Source organism: Corvus hawaiiensis, chromosome 13 (genome assembly GCF_020740725.1).
Source record: "Corvus hawaiiensis isolate bCorHaw1 chromosome 13, bCorHaw1.pri.cur, whole genome shotgun sequence".
Taxonomy (NCBI): domain Eukaryota; kingdom Metazoa; phylum Chordata; class Aves; order Passeriformes; family Corvidae; genus Corvus; species Corvus hawaiiensis.
Window position 1 is genome coordinate 3,342,411 of NC_063225.1, and position 20,720 is coordinate 3,363,130.

Below are 20,720 nucleotides of genomic sequence, written 5' to 3' on the forward strand. Positions count from 1 at the left end.
GGAAGATCCTTATTTGCTTCCATCCCCTCCCTGACTCTGGACCTCTGTGCTGACGCTGTCATTTGCTTTCTTAAAGATTACTCAACGTATTTCCCTATTTTTGCATCGTCACTTTCAAATAAACCTACGATTTTCTGCCATTCCCCACCACTGGAAATTTCACCAGAAGAACCAAGACAGAGGAGAGCCAGGTGAGCGGTACCCCTGAAACTGCCCTTTGAAAAGGGGTAAAACAGGGCAAGGGGCAGAGGTGATCCTGCAACCAGCACAGGCCAACACAGAAGCTGTGGCTGCTCCACCTCTGGAGTGCTCAAGGCCAGGCTGGATGGGGCTCTGAGCAAACTGGTCTGGTGGAAGTGTCCCTGCCCATGGCAGGCACCTGAGAACTGGGTGATCTTTGAGGTCCCCTCCAACCCAAACCTCTCTGTGGTTCTGTTCTCAGGGTCAACAGCTCTTCTTGAGTGACTGGTGCACAGGCAGAGGTGTGAGCAAAGCTGCCCTGATGTGTTCTCCTCCAGCTAAGTCGTGCTATAGAAACAGCCAACATAAAATCTAAGTGTCATTTCAGTAATGTAAATTAGAAGAAAATCAGAGATTTTATGTAGGGGTTTGACAACACAAAGGGATTATGATAACACAAGGATTGCATAATACAGAGAGTCAAAAGAACAGGAGGAAAAGCTACCAAAACCCCAAAAATCAGGGTGCTTTCCAGAAACGTTAAAGTAAGTGCTATATGTCTATTTCTGTTTAAAAAGTCTTACATCAGACAGACGAACCACTTACAAATGTCTAGTGTCTCAAGTTACAGAATTTATTTTAAAAACTATGAAATTCCCAGAAATTCCAAGTGATGAAAGTATTATTTCAGTCCTGCTGTGCCTATCAACTTAGACATCTGGGGAGAAAATACAATAAAATGACCAGTTTGATTGAAAGGCAAACGCTTCACTCACTGAGAGCTGACCCTCAGAAGAATAAAATTCCTCCATACCTCCTACAATAATCACTGAGAAAATACAAACATATAAAAAACCCAGACTAAAGTTATCTTTTACAACACAGTTCAATATTATCAGATGTGATAAAAGGAATAATGAAGGCTGCAAACTGTAAACCAAGGAACACTTCATTGAGCAATGAAATGCACTACACTAGCTGAGCACCTTAGAAGTTAATTTTTTCCTATGGCCAGTGAATCCAAGGAAAGGTTGTGGTGAGTACACACCTCCCAGAAACTGACAATTCATCTGTTAAATTTGTAACAAGCTGCTATTAGTGAAACTGCCTGGAAGCCAGCTCTACCTCTCCCTTTAAATTCTCCTCCGTCAGTCAGGCACTTCAGAAATGCTCATTCCTAGAGAGAAGTGAAAACCTAAGTAGAAGCTTAGGAGATTAAATCAGAGTTTCTGTGAGTTCAGAGGAGGTGGATGCTGAGGGTACATTGTGCTTGTTCACGCGCTCTTCCTGCCCATCCTCACCCCATCTGCCTGTACACTCACTTCCCATCTGGCCATCATTTCAGAGCAGTGGCACTCCACTGGCATGGGAACAACCACACTGGCTGTGTTTAAGAGAAAGAAAGGGTGCTATGATTTCAAAGAACAATGAAAACTGAGGCTTGCAGGTGTTCCTGCCAGGTAAGCCAGCTTATCCCCACTCCCGAGGCTGGCTCACCCTGGGCTACGTGAGACCAGAAGGAGAGTGCTCCCCACCACTCCTCCATCCTCTGGGCAGATGGTCTCAGCTGGCAGGAGGCAGGAGGAAACATCTGTGACCACCACAACAGGAAAGGTCAAATAAACTGGGAAATTTTTCATCTTTTTTTTTTTTTTTGGTGAAAGTATGAGCCAGACTTTCCAAATTTCAAAAGAAGGAGAGAAGGAAAAGGGCACTATTTTGCTGCAGGCAGGATGAGCCCCCTGCCTGCAATCCAGCATGATAATTCTATGAGAAAAGGCCGCTCATCAATTCAAATACTCTGCATTTGCTCCTCATTTGTATAATACACACACAGTGCAGTTCCAACTGCATCATAAAATGGAATAAACTTGTGGACTTTCATCCAGGATAATGGATTCAGAAGACAAACTACTCTCTAATCAAATGCAATCAATCCCTGAAGTGGTTAAAGAGTTCTCCCTAAAGACAAAGGCAAAGAGAAGCATAATATAATAAGCACCTTACAGAATAATAAACCCATTCATCATACTCGGTTGTCTACATGTGGTTAAAAAATCCCAGCCTTTGCGCTCACCTACAAGCACATGTATCAGATGGAAAACATTCCTGATACACCTGCATGAGCCAAACAAAATCTCACACTCATTTCCCTTCCTTTGGGAGAAAATCAAACCTGAGAGATCTAAATTCTTATCTGAAGATGACACAGAAGTATGTTCAGAGCACAAGGTAGCGCTACATCACCCAGAAATGACTCCAGACGTTTAGCAACACACTGGGCACATTCATCAGAAAAAAGTGAATGCAAACGAGCTAGTGTAGAGCAGAACATTCCCCGGCTGAAACACACCCATCCTGCTGCCTTCCCACGGAGAGAAACTGCCACATAAATCGAGAAGGAAGAGGTCACAACACGACCTGAGTGCGCAGAAGGAGAAAAACGCACTGGCAGCTCCTGCTGCTTGCGAGGCACGAGCAGAGCCCGCAAATGCACTTCTGCTTCTTTTCGGGGGACACTCCCAGCATTCGAGGGGCTCCACTCCCGCACACCCCGCACCACAACAGTGCACGGAAGGCGAAAAGCCGATGTGGCTCCTGGAAATGCATCTTCCCAAGCTGCTGCCTCGTTAGCACGAGGAGAACGGGCACGCCGGCAGCTGGAGCAGCACACGGGCTTGGCCAGCTCGGCTCCCAGCGCTCGCCCTGAGCCAGGCTCGGCTTGCCAGGTTCACAGCAGGGAAAAGCAGAGAGGAGAGCGAGCTCAGCTCCAAGGGGAGGAGAGGAGAGATTGCAGAGTGCATTTGGCAGAGCCACTGGCACAGCCCCGAGGAGGAGGAGGATGAACACACCGGCAGGAATCTGCCAGGACACTCACCCAGCCCTGCCACCAGCTTCTCTGCCTAAGAAAAGACTGAAATAACAGCTATGAAATAGCTAATAAATGCATTGACCAATATATTTTGGAACTGTGTTAAATTAAATCAGAAAAGGGCACCTTATTCTGGGACAAGAGTGCTAGATTAGGAATTATTCTGGAATTTCCCCTTTAAATTCACATCACCTGTTACTCTGAAATAACCACACCTCTAGAAAAGCCCCAAGGCTCCAAGCCATAGGATCTACTCCTTAAGACTATATTAAAATCTCCCCATTTCATTTTCACACCTCTGAATATGAGCTTCCAGTTTGCAGCCCTTGTGAAATTTAATTTCCTCAACCCACCAGGCTGCTAATCTTCAGCAAAGATGTATCCCAGTCTAAAAACAGAATTGCAGAAGGAAAGAAGCTGCTAATCCTCTGGCCATAGCTATCACAGGCTCAGCAGGTTCTTCCAGCTCATCAAGTCGACATGAATCAGAATGGGCTTGTGAGACAGGATGTGAAGATGAGGAGTCAGAGGTGGATTTACAGAGAAATTCTTCCTTTATCCCTGTCCAAACCAAACCAAACCACTACAATCCCAAATGTTCAGCAACACTTTTGTGGAATCAGCCCACCTACATTTCCATGATCTGTATTATCCTTTGCACTATCTACCATCCTTCCTACCTCTGCTTCTAGACAGGATGTAACATCTTTTCACCAGTATGTCACTGGTGATACACTGCTCATCTCATTTCCAGTCCTGGACAGCACACACACACACACACACACATTGTTAATCAAGGCAGAGGTAATAAAGGGAAAAAAGAGTGTCCCTTCCTGAGGCCACCAAACGGAGTAAAGCTAGGGAAGCACAAAGACACACAAAATAGCAATGGTGCTTGTTCTAGCTTTGCTGTACCTGCTGCACCTGACACGCACATGGCACTTTCCCTGGGACAGGCTGAGGGTATGGAACAACTAGACTGGGAGCTCTCTAAGTGTACACTAAGAAGAGCACGGGGTTTCTCCACCTTGCTCTTCCTCCTGCTGCACTCCCCCACTGGTGCAGGATGAGGGAACCGAGCACAGGGCAGGCAACAGCTGGCAGGAGCCACTACCAGGCTCTCGCTCTGGTTACCCTTCATTTATCCCTACGGTGCAGTGAGCCTGGCCTGCTGCTGCTGCTTTTCAGGAATTTCTGTTCTACACACTTAACCAGGACAGCAGCTATTTCACCCATCACTGGACTCCAAAAGCTTCCAGGTATTTCTGCAGGAGGCGGGAGTGGAAGGGGAACTGCAGCGGTTCCTGCGAAGAGGGAGATGCCAGGATACCCTGCAAGGCACGCAGGACTTGCTGCAACCCTTGGCATTTACCTCCCAACCTGAGCTCCCTCTGCACAGAGGAGACTCTCCTTGTATGGGTGAAGTCTCTCATGACGTGCTGCTGCTGCTTGCTTTATGGGGAAAAGGGCCATTTCCACAGATGCACATAGTGCTTTTTTTCTCTTAAATTGTCTTGCATCCCCAGGATAATTCCATGAATGATGAGGTTCATTTTTAACAGCAGAAGCTAACAAATAAAAAAAAAATCCCATACGATTCTTGTCCTTCATAAAAAGAGATGCAAAAATAGCCCCCCCCCCCCCAATAAAAAGACTAATAACTGTTTTTCCTCTGAAAAATACCTCTGTTGTAAAGCCCTCACTAAGAACCTGTCTAAATGCAACAAAAGTGGGTTCATGATTGTGTGAATTCTATTAAGTAAATCTCCTGCTACACCTACTCCATTGCTCTCTTTTTCTTCCCAAGGTAATTAACATCTCTGCAGAGTTGGCTTCCCACCTCCTCCACCCAGTCTAAATCTCTAAAATCTCCTATTTTTGCTTTGACATCTGACTAGAATTTTTTTTCCTTTTAGGCACAGCACACACATCCACCCACCCACACGATTCAAAGCACCAGCAGCTGTTTCATGAAGAAAATCTACAGCAAGGGTTTTCAAACCCTCTGGAACAAATTGTTACCCAGGAATTTCATGCAACAATTTACAAAATATATAAATCAAGATGCTTATGTGTTATTTTCATATGAGAAGTAAGATTCCTAATTTATCACAGAAAGGGAGAAGGATACAGTGGAGACTCTGTTTTTTTCCTAGTGACTAATATTGGGTTGAGGGAGAAGGCTGCTTTAACAACAATTAGAAAAAAAATTATAAAACTTCCCATAGACATATCATATTTACTTTTTGGGAAATTTAATAAAAGCATACCATCTTCGTGTAGAGCATAACCACATCCCTAAATTAATTACTGAAGCACCGCTAATTTTCTGCGTTCTTCAAGCTTACAACAACAACCTCACTGGAGGCTGAAGGTCCCTCTTGAAAGGCAGGAATGGCACAACCATGCAGCATTGCTGAAGACTCCTCTACTCTTTATCAGCCTACACACCCTGGGAGTGGTCAGCAACAGGATAGCTTAGTTCCTCTCCAAAATCTGGAAAAACTGTCCCTTGGCATGAGCAATGGCCATGAAGGACAGGTACATTATTTTTAGGAGGTAACAGCATGTCCAGGTTTCTTTGCAGTGACATCACATGGTTTCATCAACCTCTCTGCCATGTCCAGGTCCCCCACATCACACTTGAGTCTGGTGATCAGAAACCATTCTGGGTGGGGAGTTACTGAAACACTTGTTTTGACAGAGCTTTTCTGAGTAATTTTAGAGGGGTTTTAAAAAGGAAAAATCTACCCAGACCAAAGTTTCCCTACTTGCTGGTAAGTGCTGCAGCAAGAAATCCTTAGCATGGATTTTTATCTTTTCTTTTTTAGTGAGTAACAAATTTCATTTCTGGAAAGGTTCTTGCAATCTCCTGGATTCAGCTGTGTGTGGTCTTTCCAGAGCCAGTGACACACACACACACAACACACATACAAGCAGAAAAATGAGCCAGATAGGAGCAAACAGTGGCAGATATGCTTCTGCTCTTCTGTCAAGGATACAGCTGTTGACAGCACTCTGGTATGTTTTCTCCTAAGCTTACTAACCAGCTTCTGAAGGATTTACTTCCAGAAATAATCCAGGAAATGAACAGAGGATTTTTCACATTTCAAAGTTAATAACTTGGAAAGAGATTAATATAGAAATGTTTAAGTGATACGAGTTCTACAGCTCTAGACTTTGAATTTTTTCTACACCAGAACACAACCTCAGCAGATGATCATGATTTCTGGTTGATTCAATATCAAGTGACCCACCAAATTTCCAGGCATTTACTTTGCTCCTTTTCTCAGCTTTTGACAAGCTCTCTTTTTCACCTGGAGACCTAAGTCTTTTTCTGTGCAAACACTTTTAACTTTTCCTTCTATTCTTGGCTCATCTCCACCAGTATTAGCAGTTCTGAAATTCCTATTGCAGTTAAGCCCTAACCATTTTTCTCTCATCCTCTGAATACTCAAAGACCTGTTCACACAAGTGCACCCAATATAACCAGCTCTACCTTTCTAAACCTGTCTTAGCAACTGTTGACAGTTCTCCTGCAGACACAACTCCAGGCAATATACCATCCTCCCAGTTATTAAATCCTGCACCTCCCCTCAGCCTGAATTTCTGAATACCTGATATCATCTTAGGCAAATAAAGGATGATGCAAGTGAATAGTCTCATCCTTGGCTGACAGCTCTGCTTCTCCTTTATGCTGTATTTCTCCCTCACCAAATTCCAAAGAAAACGTTCTCAAGTTATCTGAATGTTTACAGAGAAACCAAAACTCAAGCAACTTTAATCAAGCCAAGTACACCCCTAGCACAGACACCACAAATATTTTAAGATCATCTGAGTCTGCTGTTTTCCTTAATTTCATTCACTCTTATTCAAAGATGTCTTTGAGAGGAATATGAAGTCCTGGTCTGTGGAGCAGAAGGATCCAGCACACACCTCAGTGTGCCCACCCCAGACACTGATCCTTGGGGTAAAATGTCCATTTCCTTTCCTGTTTGAGTCTGTCCTGCTCCAACTTCCCCTAACCCCAACACTCACATTTCTCTTTGATACTGCACAGGACCCCTTTGGAGCATTACACTTGGGGCACACCTCACACCTTCGAGGTGCCCGACCCAGCACCCCATGCAGACCCTCCTGCCTTGTGCCCCAGCACTGCCCCTCAGCCTGCCCCAGAGAAGCAACCCCTGCCTAGGAGACACCAGCATCACTCACAGATGGCAATTTCTCCTTAAATTGAGAGTTCTCTTTGAATCATTCTAAGTGATGCTAAAAAACCTGGAAGTAGCATCACCACAACTCTAACACCTTTAAATGAAATCAGGAAATAGCTATTAAAAATACTAATTATTTACTGCAAGTTGTTTCACTGTCTGAGTGAAAGACAGGTTAGGCTGGTGGGCTGGTGGGCTTTGATTCAGGCCAGGACAGGTGTTCTGCTCTCAATCTGATGATCATCATACAAAACAAAGGAGAACTCTACAAAAGAAGCAGCTGCATCTCAGAGAGCAGCTCGATGCAGTTTCATTAGTTACAGCTACAACAAGGCCAAAAGGCATCACAAAAAGCAGCCTTGAGGCTCTTCAAGCATCTTTTACAAAGTCTTTTGTTTAGCACTACTGGTGTTAGAACATGTCTCCAGCAGACAAGCATCATTCTCCAGCTGGGAGATCTGAACCAGGACAAGTGCAAAAGACATCTGATGAGACTGATAAAATGACACCAAATTATTTGAAAGGCTTTAGTATGGATTAACAGTCTGTACACACTGATACTATTGTAGTTGTTCTGTCTCAACAGTAAAGTATTTATCTATTCTATTCTTACATATTGCATTATCTATTTGGGGTGGTCCTGTGCAGAGCCAAGAGTTAAAATCGATGAGCTTTGTGGGTCCTTTCCAACACAGGGTATTTTGTGATTCTGTGATTACATAACATATATAGGAAATCATAAACCCACAACTAATGTTTTTACTTCATAGCCATCTCAGTGGCATAGAAGCAATGAGGTGTTTATTGTAACACACACACAAACTATGCACGCTGGAAGACAGGACTATGCATTAAAATTATATTTTACACCATATTTTGTATCCCAAAAGATGCAGTATTAATTTTTATATGGGGCATTAATTAGTTCCATTTGTTGACTCTGGTATCATCTACAGTGCTAACAGCCATGTTGAAATTAGCCCCAATAGTTCATTAAATAACACACTACGATAAAGAGGAGATGAAGGCCATCAAATATGCTTAAATTTCTGTACTACAGTGATCAGCCAGACCAGCTTCTATAAAAGAAGGTTTTCTTTTATAACATATGAAGGTTTCTTTCGTGGACAGGTATGGACAAGAAGGCACAAATACTGGATCAGTGAAATCAGACCTTCAGAGGTCAAAACCTGGACTCCTCTGCACTGGTTTGCCCTAATGCAGTGTCACCTTTAAGCTGGATGTGGCTTCTGGGCACGGTGTCACAGGCTGCCTTTTGAGGAAAGGTCATCAGAGCGTCACATGCTGCCTGTAGATGAAAGGTCCTTTCCATGTTGGTTCTCAGTGTCAGACATTTAAGTAATACTGAGCTCATACTTCCCCCCCCTCCATCCACCTTTTATGGCTGCCACACTTTCTGGGACCACCAGAAAAGATTTCCCACCCAGCCTGGAAGAAAACTGCACAGAGGGCAAAAACAGCATGGCAGAAGAAGTTTTAGAAATAAAAGGAATATCTGCCTCAAGTTACCCATTGGTGAAAAAAAAAGCTTTGAGAAGACGGAATAAGAAGTATTTTCTTTTAATTTAATCATGTTTTTACTAGCAGGGACTCTCTGGAAAACATAGTCCTGCCAGGGCTGCAGTCAGCAAAATAATCTTCAGGGTTAGGAGTGGGGCCTCTTGGCATTTGGGCAGGCAAAGGGCAGCTGGCTGGGACCCCAGCAGCACCACGCTCCTCTGGGATACAGCGCTCGGCACTCCTGACAAGCAAGGGCCAGAAATAAAACTAGGGCATGCAAAACTAGAATTCAAAGAATCTCCCTCCCTTTGACAAAACACACAAATACCCTCACCCACACCTTTCAAAATTGTAGCACTTAATTCAGGATTTATCTATACACATTAAAAGAAAAGCCAACACACCATTTTGTAAGGTCACTTTTCGTGTACTTTTACATCCCTTTATCTTTGGCTACCCAAGGCTGTAAAACATCCTCTGTGCTTTCACTACAGAACTATTAAACCTGAAAAATTAGGTAGTTAAAAAACTCAGGTATTTATGAAAAGGCAGGCATTTAAAAAATCAAACACCCTACACCTCTGCACCTAATTCATCGGGTGCGGGGTCCGGTGAGCACACACTGACACTCTGAATGCCAAGTGAGAAGCCAATATTTTGATTGTTGCTGCCACACATCATCACAAATCACACCCATGAGGTCCTAGAGGCAGAGTTAAATGCTGCCACACCAACGCAGACCCCTGGGGAGGTACACACTGCCAGAAGCCTTTTATAATTCAGTGCCAAAAATTTTGTAATATATAAATTACTCGGTAGGTTTTTTCCTGAGAAAGAGTTGCTATTGGTTTAATGGCTGAATTTACGTCAATGGAAGAAAAAAAAAAGAATGAAAATATCTAGCCAGATGAAGGAATTTCATCTGTGCTACCATACCCTGCAATTGTTTTCCTTTGAAAGAAAAGATTCTCCAATCTAAGAGTCACCTTTTGGCAAAATACTCTAGGATATTTTTAACAACTATGCCTTAAAATAATTCCTTTTCCATGGGCAAAGAAAAAGATCTGTTTTGAGCCTCTGAACACATCACTGGAGAACTCAATTTCCTTTTGTGTGCTGAGGACACCTGCCTCCAGTCGTGACAACAAGAGAAGCCTGGTCATAAAGAGGTGGGCAGCAAAATTAAATTAGGTAGCAATTAGAACTAGTACAGGAACTGAGAGAGCCAGGAATACATCAAGTATCAGCAGATTTACATACCACCCCTTCTTACCTCCCTAAATATCTGCTGCCACAGGCTGCTGGGGCTCTGTCCCTGCCAGCTTCATTGTCCTCTGTAAATCACACTGTCCCCTGCATAGATGCCACTTGATCAAACAGCTTCATCACACCATATAATGTACTGTATTCACTTTGGGGAGCACTGTGTGAATACTGATTGGCAAAATTTGGCCCATATTCTTATTCTTAGTAATTGCAATTTACTTTAGAAACAGACCCCCTGATTTTGCTTTCCCAGCACAGCAATTTTTCTGTTTCTCTCTTCAATACTTTCACACACTTATGCCCGACTTAGCTTCTGATCTCCAATATCCAAGGTAATTATCAGGTCAAAAACTCTTAAATGAACTAGTAACTAACTGGGAACGAGTGTCAGCCTCAGAAGCACAGTCCTTATTTTTGTATCATGCATTTACCACGATTACTCTTGCAATGTAGTCATCTTTTAAACCCTGATTTTAGTTTTTTCTCGTCATGTTTAAGCATCTCTCAGAGACAACTGGGGACTGGCATCTGTGCTGACTCGTGCTGTGTCACTTTTCTTTGCTGCTGCCAACTCAGTATGTCTCACTATGCACTTTATTGCTGGCTATTAATTTTTAAGCTAGCTTTATGTTCCATATTAACAGCTCATTTCTGAAAAGAGAAAATTGATGATGTTGCAATCATAAGTTTTGTAGAAATTCAACATGAACATCTGAAAAGAGGGCAGATGCTTGTTTCTGAGGGATTATATTTCCAATTCCTTTCCCTCTTCTCTGTACTGTTTGGATAACACGTATTTTCAGTTCATAAAAAATAAACAGACCCACCAACCAGGGTACTACCATGCATTATTCCTGAGGATGACAGAGGCTACTGGTCTGCATAATTTTCATACTGCCAAACTTTCTTCTTGCCTCCAAAAGGCAGGCCAATGTCGGTCGCTTTCCATGAGGAGCCCTGCGTGTGGCTTTCCCCACACACCGCACACCAATTGGACACTTACAAATTCACGTTCTCCCTGCATCATCACCGTGTTTTGTCTATTTTCAACAGGGCTGACTTCTGTCCACAACACTGGGCACTCTCACACGGTGAAGTCTCCTGGCTGCCTCATTAACTCTGAATCAGTGTGTGCCCTTGCATTTTACTGTATCATTTCCTCCGGCATTCATTATGCTGCAGTTAGCCTCTGGCTAGAAACTTCTTAAAACATGATGAAATTACTTGCTTGACAACATACAAGTCAATTATAATGTAATTAAAAGATACACTAATCTATTCCCTTGTTTGGTCATGGTATCTTGGTTAGGATCACCCAGCACATTCTCATGTGGTATCTGTGAAATCTTCTGCTATAAATTGTAAGCTCCTGTCCACAGCACCTGTTTCTCTGTGAAAGACGCAGGAATTTAAAGAGCTGTTGTCTTCAGCTTTGCAAACACGAGGAATTAAAGTGGTACAAGCTGGTTTGAATCTAGGGTCTCTTCTCTGCAGGGCTTCATTTGCCAGGCATTTTAATGGGTTTATCTGTCATTGGGATGGGAGGATTTGGAAGGAATCTGGCACCTGCAGGTGTATGCTCTCTCCTGGCTGACCTGCACATTGGACTCTGGGTTTTCAGCATAAGATTCCTGCATACCCCTCTGCAAGGGAAGAGTTAAGCTCCTGCTTCCTATCTCTACCCTGCTCTCTATCTATTCCCTTTTTCTCACCACCTCCATGTGTAGCATCCTGACTCTCCTACCCTTCCCCAAGGGGTAAGGCAAAGGCAGTGTTGCACTGAACTGGGCAGCAGAGCCAAGCAGCTCCCCTGCCAGCCAGCCTCACAAACGAGTTACCAATATTTACACCTTCAAACACATGAGCTCAGCAGTTCCCTTAATCCTCACCTTAAACCCATTGCTAAATCCTGCTGCTCCCCTCTGCCCTGCACTCTGGGTGTGTGGGGACAGGCTACCCCTGCTGGGAGAAGAGAGGATGGGACTGAAGGACTGATAGGACTGCGGAGGGTCCAGACCTTTGAGGACAGCAGCAGCTGCCTGAGGAGGCCACTCCTGCGAGGATCACAGCCCATCAGGTCAGTGCTGCATCAGGAGGAAAGGACTCCTCAGGGTGACACTGCCCAGCCTGCCCCGTGCTCTGCCACAGCTCCTCCACACACTGGCAATTCAACACTGCCCAGGGTGACATGTTAATGCTACAAGTAAAATCAAGCTCATGCAACCAGGTGATGAGCAATTTATAAGTGAAGTACCCCGTATTCGTGATCACTTCAAAATATTTTTATTGTTAGTATGTCAACATAAGGTAAAAAACCCCTCAAAATTAATCCAACATCTGCATACAAGTTGGACTTAACTGAAATTTCTCTGCAAGCCAATGTGAATCATATATATTTGTCTAAAATAAACTGTTAGAACAGCCCCCTTTGCAGAGCAGACAAGGATGGAGAGTTGTAAGAGATACACATCCTTCATCACTGCCTTCCTTCTAGGGCCAAGTCCCTTCATTTACTTGAGCTTCAGCTTTTTTGTCCTTAAAACTGACATAACTTATGCCCACAGTGATGCTGTCACATTAATCCATCTGGTATTTGCCAACACATGGAAGACTTTATTCTAATGAGATGTACAGAAAGCAGGACACCATCATCTGAAGCTGCCTATATTCTTCCCTACAGTTCTACCCAGTTTCATTTTTGCCTGGAAAAGTAGGTCAAAACACTAAAAAATACTTGTTTGAAGGGAAAAATTCAACTTTTAACTTATTCTGGCATAAACACAGGGGTTTTTTTCCAAATTAGTGCTCTTAAAATGGACAGGCAGGGTCTCTGGACTCTCCAGAGGTGAGCATGAAGGTAGCATCTATTCTTGACCTGTTCCTTAATCAGCAAAGATTCAATACAAGAGGAATAATTTATGTGGCCAGCAATTGATTCGTGCTTGGGAAGCCCCAGGGGAGAATTCTAATCCTGGCAAGCTCACCTTCCTGTGGGACATGTTAAAATGGGGGGTGGGGGGGAATGTTCCTTCCAAGTGTCTTTTGAGCAGGTGACAAAGCAAAGCTTGGGTGCCCAGCTTGTCCTGGGCAGGACCTCTGGCTGTGGCCATATGCTGCCCCTGCAGCTTCCCAGTAATTACTTTGTTTTCATTAATTGGTCTTAATGCATGCATGCACACCCACAAATCAAGCGACCCGCTGCTGTGAGTGCAGCAGTTTTGGCTTGGAAGTCGCACTCGCCCGTGTTTGTGAAGCCAAGAGCCCACCAGCAGCAGCATCCATGGGGTGTGAGCAAATCTGGGGGGCTCAGCTTCCCCCAGCAGGTCACAGGGGCTGTGTGTGCCAGCTGCAAACTGCTGCATTCCTGGGAATGAGGCACCAGCACAAACAGCATCGTGACGGGGAGATATTAATGCTGCACTGGTGTCAATGAAACATTACCATCAATTAAAGCAGGCAGTGTGGCTGATTTATAAGCCAATATATAACCAAATATAGCACAGGAGATGTTTGGAAAAACAAGTACGTGAAATAGGCGTGACAAATAGAAAAGGTTTATTAAAGGATGATTTCTGTGATCTCTATCTCCCAGAACAGCGATATTTTAACATCCTTATCCAAACAGGAACACAGATAAACAGGCTGTAAACTCATCTTGTTACCCTGTGGCTTGTGCTCTGACAGAAATGACCGAGGATTTTCGTACATGAGCAAAATGTTTTCGTTTATACCTCTGACTGGGGTCTGCTAGGGGAAAGTGGTCACCCATCAAGTGACTTTGGAGGGAGTGATCAGTGGGATAAATGTAGTTTGTAATAAAAACAGTTGTCTAAGCAACCTATTCAGTCCAACTGATTTGGATTCTTACAGCAAATACTTCAGCACACTCTCTGGTAATGCAAAACAAATTAAGAAAAAAGGTTGGGGGAAGAGCCTTCATGCTTAACTTGTCACCTAAGGCTGATGAACTCCAGTGCGGAAGCTGAAGAAAATTAAGTACTAAACTGTAAATAGTTCAGCCAGGCAAAAGTGAATATGCAGCTGGCATTTACATTAAAAGCTCTAGTCTGCATGTATCTGTCTGCTTCCTCCTTTTAGGAAGAACATTTTTATCACCAAAAAGGCCTCAGCCTTATCTACCCTAATATAGGTGGCTGTTTCAGATACTGTGCTACTGACTCAATGTGGACACTTTAAAGTTCTTGGCTCGCTGATCATGAAGTCGAATTTGTCAGAGAGAAAATCAACTAAGCTGGGCAAAAAATCACTTTTAGGGTGCCCTTTGTTTTTCCAATTATCACTACAAGTCTCCATAATGTATTACATAAAAAATGGAGTATTTATAACTTATTTAATGCAGCCCCTCTGTGTTCAGCCAGGGCTGACAGTCCCGCACCTCTCCGCACAGAAACACGCCGGGTACCTGCAGCCTCCTACCTTGGCTCCATCCACACTGATAATCCGATAGCTGTTTCTCGTGCTGTCATAGAAGTAGGAAACAGTTACAGCCTGCTTGCTTGCAGGAACCCAGTTCTTCTTCGTGCTGGGGTCAATTTGGAAGACATGGGCTCTGGTGGTGAAGATGGGCTGTTCTCTGGAATAGGGAGGGACAGGAGAAATGGACGCATGAGTCTGCGGAAGGTGAAACGTCCCGGCAGCCCAGCCTTGACCAGGCACGTTGAAAGCACAAGGCAGAGAGCACCTGGCAATCCCCCAAATGAAAAGACAGAGCAGTGATACTGCTGAGCCACGCTCCAGCCTTGAGTACCCTTCCTTGGCATCACTAAGTGACATTCAGCACCCTGAAGTTACCGCCATAGCCCAAAACACAATTGGCTTTTTTTTCCCCATGTTGTACTACCTCAGTACCCATCTTTTCCTCAAAATATTTACTTCCAGGAAAGGACATTCACATGCATTCTTTCTTTCTTTCCCCATCCACGTATTTTGCCAAAAGCAACAAGCCCCCCCCAGCTGGATTTCCTCCTCCCGACGCTCCTGTGAACTGCTACCTACAGCCAGGGCTCCTCTGTGGGTGCACCAAGGACTCTGCTGACATACAGGCATGGTATAATTACTGAAATATTAATCTCTCTCCTCAGAATCCCACTGTTCTGTGGATGTGCATGAAAATTTCATTAGATGCAAACCAGTCAATCATCCTGGGAAGTGAGGGGGAAAAGAAACACAACCAAACCCCAGTGTTGATACAGATATTGCCTTTCTGTTCGGCTCTCAGTGGGTAACGGAGCACCCCTGACATCCCATTCCTAAACACCAGCCCTCCTTGGATGCTTTTTCTGCTCAAGAACACTGTGCACACAATGGAGGGGTTTTGTTTTACCTTCAACATGTGACCATGCAAACGACACAGAAAAGCAGAGAAGTGCAGGATTAAAAGAACCAAATGTGATGCATACAAAGTCATCTAGGTTAAAGATGAGAATTAAGGCTTCCTTAAATGCCATAAAACTAAATTCACCACCAACTATACCTTTAACCCAAGTTTTGCAGTAGAAGCAAACTACAAATCAAGCTCTGCTGAGTTTTTATATGCATTTTTATGCTTTGGTTCTTAAAAGCTAGAGCATATAATGTTTTATATTTAGTGTACCGCTCAGTATATTCTTGTCCTGTACAAAATATTACATCATGAATAGGTAACTGACAGAATTATGACAGGATTCAAAACCAATGGTAGCACAATAGAGTTACCACCCAGAAATTTAAATTAAAATCGAGGGGAGTAAATTTGCAAATATCAGACAGATTAAGTGATTTAAGAGTACAATGAGCTCAGAAGAGATGGAGTGAACTTGCAAAGCCCAGCAAGGCCTCAGGAGGGGGAAAATGAAACAGTGGTTTTCTCCTTGCAAGACTTACGCAGAGTTCTGCATTTTCCCAGGGACTGCCATGCAGGTTTCTGGACAGACAGCTGTGCTGAACCATGTAAAACACTTATCCAAAATACACTGAAATGACAATGGAACTGTCATATTACAGCTGTCAAAGAGTAGCATTTGCTTCAGTTCTTATCAGTAACTTGCTGAACCCAGCTCACATTTCACATGCCAATATCAATGCCATCCTCAGCTGGGTGGAAAGAAGGGCCAGGTTTCCTTAACATTTTAAAACACTTCCATTATCCATTACACAGGATTAGCAGTGTAACACCTACAAAGGTCATGGAGTTTGTCTGCAATAACAAATTCAGGGAGGGGAAGCTTCCCCCAAGATGTTTACTCTTTTAAGAAATGCACATTCCCTGAGTGAAAAATAATTTTGAAATTTATTTTGTTTTTTACATAGTTCTATATTTTCAGTTGACTCTACTAAAAATATGGTAATATGACCTAAATATTGCAGTCTAAATTTTAGAAGGTTTCCTCCATGCAAACCTATTCCACAACAACTTTAACTCTGTTACATTATCTTACCTACACCAGAAAACACTGTTAAAACCATGCCTAGGCACTCTGCAGCAGGGGCAGTAAGCATATAAAGTAAATCTGGAGATAATAAAAGTAGAATGAAGGAAAAGACCCCACAACTATCTGTCTCTATTTGTTCAGGAATCTTGAAGCTGCTACTGTTGAAACAGGAGCTGTATACATAGATCCCAGAGGATAAATCAATGGATAGTGAAGCTCAGAGCTGGAAATATCCATCTATCCATTCATTCTTTTATTAAGAAGGCAAAACCTCTGTTTCTAATCCCATGATTATCAACAACAAAAAAGCCCACCTGCATTTGTCTTCCTGTCTCACAGTGACAGCGTGCTCATTGATAAAGAAAATGCAACGTGTAAACGTAAACATTTTAAGTCATTTGAGGTAGCTGATCTGTTGACCTTTAGCTGGGACTCAGATTGGGAAGGGCCAGTTGGAAGCTCCACATGGTCTGGCCTTTCTGCCATAGGTGGCAAAGCCCCTGGACTGATTTGTGACTCCTTGAAGAAGAGGAAGCGTCCCCAGAACACAACTGCCTGGATTTCCCGGTGTTGCCGTGTAATAATTAAGAAAAGAAGATGCATTTCTGTGGCCATGTCTGCCCTGCTGCAGTTCTGTGCTCAGCTCTGGCCCCAAGGAGCCCAAAGGCATGGGGCAGAGCCCACGATTCAGCACGGGGAGCTGGTGCCACCACTTTCCCACACACCACAGCAGGACGGCAAAGCCAACAGCACCGACAAATTCCAGTGGCACAGCTCTAACACGGGGGAAACATGCATCCCAAACTCCTCTGACCACTGAAGCACACACAGGCAACTATGAAACCGTGGCACTCAATTTTCAAGTGAAATTAGGTACTTTTAAAACTCTTTACCACGGCCCTACAGAGCTCCTCCCAGCTGAGAACGATTATTCTGTCTTACTCACTCGTAACTTCTGACGTTCAAGAAAGCACTTTACTGCTAGAGGAATGACTTCGTTTCCCAGGGTTCCTTTCCATTTTATCAGAGATTTATCAGCTTTTATGATAAAACAACAGCAATGCTAACTTGAAACTCCTGCAGCACACGCTGCATGGTTTGAGCCCTGTGAGCTGGTCCTTCCGTGAGGCTGCTGGTTTGCCCGGGGAAGCAGGAGCAGCAGCACTGCCAGCCGGGCCTGGACCCGCACATGAAGGCAAAGAGAATTTATGAATGTTTAAAATCTCATGAATTTTAAACAGATCTGTTAATTATTGATTAAATACTCTTAAAAAACGCCAACTGTTTAAAAGTCAATTTGACAGTAACATTGACTGCTCAGAGTAAAGCTGCTTGAAAAGTAGAACACGAAAAGTAGAAAATCACACCTAATAATTCTTGATTCAGTAATATAATTTAAGACAGAAACTGCTTTTTTTTTCATTAAATATGGGAAACATGTTTTATAAATATAATTACAATTTTCAAGTCATGGTTTTACACATTTTAGTCGACCTTTAATTTCTGTCCTTGCTTCATACGAGCCAAATCTCAAGTAAAAAAATGACCACTCTCCCTTAATGCAATTAACCTTTTCTGAAGAATTTAAAAAGCAAACCACAAGATTCTGAAGCTAACTAAGTGCTCCACAGCTGTGTGAGACACAGTATCACTTTCTGGTTAATACACAACCATGCCAAATTTTACAAGTGTGTGACTAGCTGCAAGCCATGTGTTTGTATTACTCTTCCTAATCAACGGGAATGAGCTCTCACTTAGGAAAAGTTCAAATTATTTAATTCAAATTTCCTTGTTTATCACTTGAATCATGAGCACAACCAGTGATTTAAATCACTTCAGCTGTAAAGAGTCCTTGCTGACTGGCAGCCAGCATCCTACGGGCTGTGGGATGTTGGTGGCCGACGGAGCTGGGACACAGCGAGCTCCAGCTGGGCGGCATCCGGGAGATCCATCCGTGGATCCGTGTGCAGGGCCACGTGGAGCCAGCTCCAGCTCTGGATAAGGCACTGATGAGTGAACACTTCTGTACTGGGAGCAATCCTTTTTGGTAGTAAACACAACACGGTGCCTCACATGGGTACCTGTGGGATCAGCACCCAAACGCGTTTAAAGGCACGAAGCGCCCACTGCACATCAGGTGGATGCACTGACCATGAAGCAACTGGGACAAAATAATTTTTGTAGGATCTGGAACATCAAGTATGTTTGTGACAAGAGCTCCAGTACTCCACCAGAGGCAAAACCACTAATTACACGTTTTTAAAAACTTTCTCTAGCAGATCACTTAAAATTTCTGGGATAAGGACTCCTAGTTTACAGCACAGGATTATCTGTGCTCTTCCCACACTAACTGTAGACAACTTTGCATTAACTGTCTAATTTATCAATTGAAATGAAAATATTTTTTAAAAGCACACGTCCTCATGTATCTGCCATTTGGTGGAGGATGCACATGCCTGCAGACATCAGAGCAGAGATTTTGGCACGTGGTGCTTCCTGCTACAGACCCGCATCGTGCACACGCTGCGTTTATACTACCTGACAGTGCCAGCAGATCTGCAGTGATGTGCTGTAACAAGTACTAGATAATAAGGATATCTCAAGAAAGAAGAGTAGATGCAAAGCAAAACCCTACTTTGTGACATATCCCCCGTCACTGGTCATAATACAAAAAACTGTATTTGCTAAACACAACATGATAAAATTGGTGACAATAGCTGTTTGGATTGAACATTGCTACTACTGCCTGACAGTGCAATCAAACAAATTAATCCTCTACGTACATATACTGTAGTTTGGAGTGCCATTTGTATTTATTTATGACCATTCAAAAACAAGCAATGTTGCTAAAAAGAAGAGTGCTGTTCCCACACCACCCCTGCCTGGGCATGGCTCTCCCACCAGGCCACCCAACAGCTGCCCTCAACTCCTGTGCAGAAAAGGGATGGTGACAACACCAGCTCCCAAAGCCACCCAGCATTACTGCTGCCTCAAAAGTGCACACAGCTCCAAAGGCTGTGAGCACGTTAGCGAGGCAAACTCCTGCCTTTGGTCCCGAACAGCACCAAATACCTACACCCTCCCCCTCGAAAGCAGCAAGCTCTGCAGTCAGTCTCCAAGATGCCAGAAGTCACCCATGTGCCCCTCTGGCTGCAGCAGTGCCAGCACTGGGGTCCCCAGGCCTCGGGGTGTGCAGCTGCCCTGCCAGGCTGATGCTGACCTGTCTTTCTAGATTCTACTGCTGCATGATGGCCCCTGAGCCCATGGATGGAGATTCTTCTCCTATTTGAAATGCTCATCTCGATGAAAGTCCAGGCACGTTATGACACCTAAAAGTTACCTGTGAAAATTGTTTTATCCGCTTTTATCCGCATTTGTGTGTACGTGCACATCTCAAACTTTAACCACCAACCGACCCCTCTCCCCAAAATGCCAAAATTGAAGTAAAGGCAGGCCTTTGAGGAAGACAAAACTGCTGTGGGGAGAAGCTGCAGTTCATGGTGTCATGCACAGCAATGAGCACAGCAGCTGCAGTTTATACACAATATTAATCCTTGCTCCAAGCAAAAACTAAGAGTTCATTACCCTCCAACCTGTTACCTCTATGCATTCAACACTTGTGCCATCTTGGACCAAATCTTTTCAGAAAAAAAAGAGAACCACACAAATTAGCTTCTTAGCGCTGACCGAGGATGAAGTCAGAGGACTCCTTCTGACCTCACTGCACACACTCCAGTCAGAACAAGTGCATCCCCTGCTCCACAAACACAGCAAATTCAGCCGTCTCAGCCCAGTGCCTGAGATGCTGTCACCTCAACATCCATCACTGCCCAGCTCATGGCTGGGGTCAGGGACCAGGACAGCAGCCTGGGCCCACTCAGCACGGGCAATATGCAGAGCTAGGGAGAGGCAGACACTAAATCTGTGCATTTTTTGGATGTGGTAGCAGCAAACTGGCATTACGAGAGCAGGCAGTTCATTCCCGTCCCAAATTGCCATATGCTAATTAATCCAGGTCACTCAGATCTTGGCAGCTGCCACAGGCAGGTTCTGGTGCTGGCTCCCAGTGTTACACAACCAGCAGGAACAAAGGAGAGCCTGCTTCAACTTGCAAGGGTGCAAAACTCAGCATGAGGAGAACAGGTGGGTAATGGCTCCATTTTACACCTGAGGAAACAGCCAAGGAGAGCGAGATGGCATCCCAGGATAACAGAGCCACTAGCAAGCCTGGAAACA

The 20,720-nt window shown here is 44.0% G+C and overlaps 1 protein-coding gene across 4 annotated transcripts in view; it reads right to left on the reverse strand.

Moving 5' to 3' along the window:
- The window catches only part of HOMER2 (homer scaffold protein 2), a 54,151-nt gene that overhangs the window by 16,210 nt on the left and 17,221 nt on the right, over positions 1-20,720 (reverse strand). For all 4 annotated transcript variants that reach the window (XM_048317664.1, XM_048317663.1, XM_048317665.1 and 1 more), the window contains exon 2: positions 14,491-14,647. In XM_048317664.1, coding sequence (XP_048173621.1) covers positions 14,491-14,647 — 157 coding nt within the window. The remainder of the gene's footprint in view (positions 1-14,490; positions 14,648-20,720) is intronic.